At 38.4% G+C, this 8,106-nt stretch overlaps 1 protein-coding gene across 1 annotated transcript; it reads right to left on the reverse strand.

Moving 5' to 3' along the window:
• Positions 1-49: 49 nt before the first annotated feature.
• On the reverse strand, positions 50-7,714 carry LOC103091456 (NADH-ubiquinone oxidoreductase chain 5-like). The gene is given in 4 exon segments (XM_082930903.1): positions 50-578; positions 580-1,033; positions 1,036-1,945; positions 7,643-7,714. Coding segments are annotated over 4 exon segments (1,965 nt in total).
• Between the last annotated feature and the right edge of the window lie 392 nt (positions 7,715-8,106).

An 8,106-nucleotide genomic window follows, 5' to 3' on the forward strand; every position in this document is an offset into this window, starting at 1 on the left:
ATTGTTACAGGTTGATCATTGTTTATTGGTGGTGTAGTTATTATGGAGATTACTCGGGGTAATTAAATAAGATTATGCTAAGGGTAATAGTGATGAGGAAAGACAGGAAGTAGAGTTTGATAAGGCCTTTTTGGTTTGAGGTTAGTGTGGAAGCCTTTAGTTGAATGGAGGCTGTAGTTTTTGGTAAGATGGTTTCTATTCAGGTTAGGTCTAGTAAGGAAGTTGCTAGTTTTTGGCTTATTATTAGGTTTAGGTGAGGGGGTAGGCAATGTATAATTGTGGGGAAATATCCTAATAAAGTGGAAAATTTAGTGGAGTTTGATGGATATAGGTATTTTAAGTTTTGTGTGTAGATGTTAATTTCGAATGCGAGAATAAAGCCTAAGGTTGTTATTGCGAGAGCTGTTAGTTTCAGGTGTAAGGGTATAGTTATTAAGGGTGTGGTTATTGGAGGGATATTGTTGGAGAGGATAAATCCGGCAAAGATACTTCCAATTAATAGGCGTTTGATAGGGTTAATTAATATAGGGTTATTTTCATTAATGTTTATGAGGGGAGGGAAACGAGGTTGTCCTAGTAAAGAAGATAACGCGAGTGCTGTAAATAGCTGTGAGGGAGGTAGCGGTTAAGGTTAGTAATAGGGCTCAGGCGTTGGTATAAGATGAAGTGGCGGCTTCGATGATAGGGTCCTTGGAGTAGAATCCTGTGAGGAATGGTATTCCTGTAAGTGCAAAACAGCCAATGATAAGGGCGGTTGTGGTGAAGGGAAGAATTTTGTATAGCCCTCCTATTTTTCGAATGTCTTGTTCGTTGTTTAGGTTATGAATGATGGAGCTGGAGCATAAGAATAATATGGTTTTGAAGAAGGCGTGTGTGCAAATGTGTAGGAATGCTAGGTGAGGTTGGTTAAGACCGATTGTTACTATTATTAGGCCAAGTTGGCTGGAGGTGGAGAAAGCAATAATTTTTTTGATGTCATTTTGGGTGAGGGCACAAATGGCTGTGAACAAAGTAGTGAGGGCACCTAGAGAGTTACTGTTTGAATGAGTTTATTATTTTCTATTAAAGGGTAGAAACAGATAAGTAGGAAAATCCCTGCTAAGACTATTGTGCTTGAGTGGAGTAAGGCCGAGACTGGGGTGGGACCTTCTATTGCTGAAGGGAGTCAGGGGTGTAGTCCAAATTGGGCTGATTTTCCAGCTGCGGCTGGTACAAGTCCTACGAGGGGAAGATTTGAGGAGTTTTGGTTGAGTATGAAAGTTTGTTGTAAGTCTCATGCGTTTATGTTAAATAAGAATCATGCTATTGACATCAGGAATCCAATGTCTCCGATGCGATTATATAAGATTGCTTGGAGGGCAGCTGTATTAGCCTCTGTCCATCCGAATCATCAGCCAATTAGCAAGAAGGATATAATACCTACTCCTTCTCACCCAATGAATAGTTGGAAAAGATTATTAGCTGTGATGAGGATGAGTACAGTGATGAGGAAAATAAGTAGGTATTTGAGGAATTGGTTGATGTGGGGGTCAGAGTGTATATATCATATTGAGAATTCCATGATAGATCATGTAATAAATAGTGCTACAGGTATAAATATGAGTGAGAAGTAGTCTGTTTTGAAGCTAAGTGATAGTTTAAGGGTTTGGATGGTAATTCAGTGTCAGTTTGAAATGAGTGCTTCTTGGTTTGTGTGAATAAATATTATTATTGGGATCAGGCTAGTGATGAAGGTGGAAAGGGTAATATTTTTTACATAGTGTTGGTACTTGTCGCTTTTGTAGAGGTTTGTGTTAGATATTACGATGGGGGCAGTTAATATTAGTAATGTGAGTAAAGCAGAGGAAGTAAATAGGTTTATTACTTTTATTTGGAGTTGCACCAATTTTTTGGTTCCTAAGACCGATGGATAACTGTTATCCTTTAAAAGTTTGAAAAAGCCACACTGTTAGATGTGGGGGGGGCATGAATTAGCAGTTCTTGCAGTACTTTTTCGGTAAGTAAGAAGTTTTGATCTTCTATTACTAGCTTCACAAACTAGTGTTCTTTTAAACTATACTTAAAATAAAGGGGGCCTAAGATGATTTGGGGACTTAATGATAAGAGTAGTAAGGAAATGATGTGTAGGGCTATTAAGGTGTGTTCTCGTGTGAAAGAGGGGGTGAGGTTGTTAACATGGTGAGTATGTTTGCTGCGTTGTGTTGTGATTAACATGTATAGGGAGTAAAGGGCTGTTATTACAATATTTGTCCCTATTAGGATAATAGTGAGGTTTGATCATGAGAAAGCTGATATAACTACAAGTAGTTCTCCGATCAGGTTGATGGTGGGGGGTAGAGCGAGGTTTGTTAGGCTTGCTAGTAGTCATCAGGTCGTTATTAGTGGGAGAAAGATTTGTAGGCCTCGTGCTAGGATTATGGTTCGGCTGTGGATTCGTTCATAGTTTGAGTTTGCTAGACAGAACAGAACAGCTAGACAGAACAGTATGGGCGATTATTAGAGCAGTAGCTCCTATGTAGCTTCAATGGATTTGGATGAGGATAGCTGCGATAACGAGTGCTATGTGGCTGACTGAGGAGTATGCGATGAGTGATTTTAGGTCTGTTTGACGTAAACAGATGGAGCTGTTTATAATTATTCCTCATAATGATAGCATGAGGAAGGGGTAAGCTATATGTTCTGTTAGAGGGTTAAGAATTGATGTAATTTGTAGCATGCCGTAGCCTCCGAGTTTTAGTAATACAGCTGCAAGGACTATTGAACCTGCGATGGGGGCTTCTATGTGTGCTTTGGGTAATCAAAGGTGTAGACCGTAAAGGGGTATTTTTACTAGAAAAGCTATTATGCAGGCTAGCTATATGAGGATATTAGATCAGGAAGTGGGTAGTGGTTGGGCTCAGTGTTGTAATAGTAGAAAGTTTAGAGATCCTGATGTGTTTTGTAAGTATGTTAGTGCTACTAGCAAGGGGAGTGATCCTATGAGTGTGTAGAATAGGAAGTAGAGTCCTGCATTGAGTCGTTCTGTTTGGTTACCTCATCGGGTGATAATGATGAGAGTGGGGATTAGTGTAGCTTCAAATATGATGTAGAATAGGTTAGTTCTGTGGCGGTGAATGTTATAATTAGAAGAGTTTGTAATATAATTAGTATCGTAATGTAAAGTTTTTTTCGGACCAGTGGTTCTTTGAGAAGGTGGGATTGGCTTGCTATTAGTATTAAGGGGAGGAGTCATATTGTCAGGATTAAGAGTGGTGTAGAAAGGGGGTCAGAGAAGAATATCAAAGAGTAATTGAGTTATCGTTGAATTGATTAAGTAGGAGTAGGCTTGTAAAGCTGATTAGTAAACTGTGGGTTGTGGTATTAATTCAGATAGAGCTGTTTTTTGATAATCAAGTTAGGGATATCAGTATGATGGTAGGAATAATGAATTTTAGCGTTGGAGGAGGTTAAGGTTTTATATGTAGTCAGTGCCATATGTGTTGGAGATTATGACTAATAGAGCTAGTCCGAAAGCTGCTTCACAGGCTGAAAATACCAGGAGGATAATTGGTATCATGTTGGCTAGAGTGGAGTGTGAGTTTAGGATTGTGAGGGCTGCTAGAATGAATAGTGATAGTATTATGCCTTCTAAGCAGAGTAATGCGGATATTAGGTGGGATCGGTATATTAATAACCCTGTGAGGGATATGGTGAAGGCTATTAGGATATTTATATGGATTAGAGACACTTGGTATTTGTGAGTTTGGATCACAGTCTAGTGGGTTGAAATCACTTGTTTTATTTTAAACTAAGTACCATATTTATCTCATTCTAAGCCTTTTTGGGTTCATTCGTAGGCTAGGCTAGCTGCTAGTAGGGAGATTAAGAATAGGGTCATAGTGAGTATTATTTTTAGGTTATTTGGGTTGCTCAGGGTAGAGGGAGTAGGAGGGCGATTTCTAGGTAAAAGAGGAGGAAAGTAATTGCTACCAGGAAGAATTTTATGGAGAAGCGTAGGCGAGCGGACCCTATTGGGTTGAAACCACATTCGTAGGGACTTGTTTTTTCCGCGTATACATTTAGCTGAGGGAGTCAAAAAGCGACAAATACGAGTAGTAAGGCTAGAGTTGTATTTGTTAATAGTATTAGTAGGAGATTTATTGTTCTTTTTCGGGGTGTACCGAAACTAACTGATTGGAAGTCAGTTGTACTTGTTAACACTAAAAGGACTATGAACCTCATCAATAGATACATAGAGAAATAGCCATACAACGTCTACGAAATGTCAGTATCAAGCAGCGGCTTCCAAGCCAAAGTGGTGGCTTGATGTAAAGTGGAATTTTATTTGGCGTATAAAGCAAACAATGAGGAAGGTGGATCCGATTATAACGTGTAGTCCATGGAAGCCTGTGGCCACAAAGAAAGTGGATCCGTAGATTCCGTCTGAGATTGTGAATGGGGCTTCATAGTATTCTGATGCTTGGAGTAGGGTAAAATAAAGACCGAGCATGATTGTGATGAAAAGAGCTTGAAGTATGTGTTTGCGGTTTCCTTCTATGAGACTGTGATGGGCTCAGGTGATAGATACGCCAGAGGCTAATAATACAGAGATATTGAGAAGTGGGACTTCTAGGGGATTTAAGGGGTGGATACCTGTTGGTGGTCAGCATCCGCCTAGTTCAGGAGTGGGGGCAAGGCTTGAGTGGTAAAAGGCTCAGAAGAAGTCTGTAAAAAATAGGACTTCTGATAGGATAAATAAGATTATTCCATATCGAAGTCCTTTTTGGACGGTTGGTGTGTGGTGGCCTTGGAAAGTGCTTTCTCAGATAATATCTCGTCATCATTGGTCTATTGTTAGAATGTTTGTTAGTAAACTTAAAGTTAGTAGGATTATTGAGTTGAAGTGGAATCATATGATTAGGCCTGATGTTATAAGAAGTGCTGAGAGAGCTCCTGTAAGGAAGGGTCAAGGACTGGGATTTACTATGTGATATGAGTGGGTTTGGTGGGTCATTATGTATTGTCAAGCAAGTATAAGCTTACTAGTAGAGTGAATATGTAGGCTTGAATTAAGGCTACAGTGAATTCGAGGATGGTTAATGGAGTGAGGATGGTGAATGTGATGAGGGCTGTGAATAGGCTGGTACTTATTAGTATGTACCATGAATATGTACCATATTCTGTATGTCTTCTTTGGAGAAATGTCTATTTAGATCTTCTTCCCATTTTTCAATTGGGTTTTTTTGTTGTTGTTGTTGAGTTACATGAGCTGTTTGTATCAAATATGTATATTTCTTATAAATCACAAAAAGGCTAAATTTTAAAAAAATAGCTGAAATAATGTTATGTTTTAAAGTTTCTACTATTTATTATGTTATCTTTATCTTACATGAGTATTTAGCTTGCTAACTTTTGATAATACTTTTTGCATTAATTTAATAATCTAATAGTTAATTCAGAGTTAGAATATGTGCTTAATATTTACACACACACTAAGTTAAATTTTAGACAGTTTTTTATTTAAAATCTATTACATTTTTAAGTTTCATTGGTTTAAAAATATTGTGAATTCTAAATACTTTTAAAATGAAGTGCTGGTATTGGTATATTATTTCAAAATTATAATGAAGAAATATTGAAATGCTAGTTGATCATTTTGCTGCAGTAATGTAATCAGAGCAATTGGAAAGACTAGCATTAAAATGACTGGTTTTGAGTTTCCATCTCTACTTGGCTTTAATTAAAGCCAGAAGCATCTAATAAACGGAGGGCAGAGGGAGGGGCTTTAAAGCTGGAATCTAGTTAAAACATGCTATCATCCTCTAGTTGGTGAATCAGCCAAGGGCCATTTGGAGGAATGAGGAACACTTTGGTAATTTGAAGTGAAAAGTGGTTTGCTACAAAGAATTACATGAGGCTGCATCTCTGTGAAAGACTCCTAGAATAAAATAGCTAAACTAAACTGCCAGTGAAACAGCTGTCCTGACCGTGGAGTCAGGAAGTTGGAGGGTCAGGAGGGACCACTAGAACTGGTGAATTCAAGAACAGTCTGCTGTAGTTGCAGTCAGGATCAGGAAGCTCCAACTGCCTCTTGACCACAACAAAGTTGGTAACTGGATGCTGGAACACTGCCTTTCAACACCCACAAAGAAAATGACTGGACCCTGCTTTGCCATTGCAGGAAAATCTAAGTCTCCAGTATCTTTGCTTGCTGGAAACACAGCCCCTAGTCTCACTTCTGCTTCCAAATCTTAAATGAATGGATCTAGGCAGCAGAAGCAAAATCACAACTAGAACTCAGCTGTGGTTGTGGGAAATCTTAATTTTAGTTTTCCACTGTCTATAGTCCAAGAAGACACAACCAACAAGAAATAAAGTTGAGCAAAACAGTCCATCATGCCCACTACAGCTGTATGATAAAACTATACCATAATGGGTATGTGTTAAATATTGGTCATCATGACAGTAAGAAATTACAAAAAGAGACCTATGTCCACTTGTGTGATGGATCTAAAGTAATCAAACTCATGGAAGCAGAAAGAAGAATGGTGGTTGCCAGGGCATGGGGGGAGGGGGAAACAGGAAGTTGTTCAATGGGATAGTTTCAGTCATGCAAGGTGAAAAAGTTCTAGACATCTGCTGTACCACAATGTGCATAGTTAAGAGAGTAACGTACACTTAAAAACTGTTCGGAGAGTAAATTTTTGTTGTGTGTTTTTTAGCATAATAAAAAAAATAACAAAAATTCTAAAAAGGAAACAGAAACCTATGTAGTTCAGGGACTTTGTAGTTGCCTCCAAATTCTGGGCGTCATGATCTTTATTTATAGTGACTCATACTTGAAATGGTACATGTCAGCTGTCTTTACCTTAAACTCAAATGTCAGAGGTTTTGGATTTAGCTTGTAGTCATTGTTTTGTAATGTTAAGGATAAAATCACCTAGAAGCAATATCTACCTACATAAGGCAATATTTGATTATCTCATAGTTAAAAACAATAAATAATTGCTCTAGAATTAGAAGTCCTTCCCTGGAAGCTCTGGTTGGAAAAACCAAAAATCTCTGTAAATTTCATATCAAGAATTGTTTTAGTGCTTTGTGGGTTTGTTGTTTGTAGGGTTATGTATTAATTGATTTTTGGAGGAAGAACTGAGATAAGTTTTGGTCATTGTATTGTTGATATTTAATAAATATCAAGGAATTGAATTAAGCTAATGTTCATAAAGCTTGCATATCTTTCTTAGGATTATTTATTTTCAATTTGTGAATAATTTCTTACTTGTAATTTCCAGATCATATTTTTCTAAATTCTCATTTCCAGTTCCCAATTCCCAAATATGGTGGTGGCATCTTTGGAAGAGTCAAATGGAAACAACATGACCCATTGCCTATATTCAGAATCGGTATTTTCCCAGTCATCAAAGAATATGGAATTCTATTGCATTGTCTCATTCAGTCCAAGTTTCTGCTTTTTCTAGGGATATGTTTAATAGCTTTTAAAGAGGAAGTTTATCTTCCTACCCCTCTCTGGGATAGAAGTTCTTAGCATATTACAAGGAGAAACAATTCCGTGACTGTTCCCTGACCTCACCCCCTCAAAGGCTGAGTTTCTAAACAAAAGACATGTTAGTATGGAGATACAGATTTTGCACATGTTACTTACCACAGCAACATTGACTGCAAAGGTCAAGATTAGGGTGATCTCTTTAAACCCACTGGATTCCCTCACCCTCATGTCTGTTTTATTCCTCTTTATAGATAATTAGACAATTCCAGAGCTGAATCAAACAAAACAGAGACTCTGTCTGGATCACAGGCTACCACCCCTTGGAAGGAAAGTGAAAAATTCAGTTCATTGTATGGTATCCAGATATCTGGATGTTTGAAATGGGGAAGACAACACATCTGGATGATGTGCTCTGTGCCAGGACCGTGGGTGGCAGGAGAAGTAGGGAGAAAGAGAAGAACCAGGACTATTGAGATCTGAGGGGAAACCAGGGAAGGAGGAACAGGGGAGAGGGTGCAGGCCAGACCACACACAGGAAGTTCCCAGGATGTGGAGGTCAAGGGCATACGACAGGGCTGCAGTCAGAGCAAGACCATTGTGTTCAGGCTGTTGTTAGATTT

The sequence above is a fragment of the Lipotes vexillifer genome, unplaced genomic scaffold (assembly GCF_000442215.2).
Source record: "Lipotes vexillifer unplaced genomic scaffold, Lipotes_vexillifer_v1.1 scaffold343, whole genome shotgun sequence".
In the NCBI taxonomy this organism is placed as follows: Eukaryota; Metazoa; Chordata; class Mammalia; order Artiodactyla; family Lipotidae; genus Lipotes; species Lipotes vexillifer.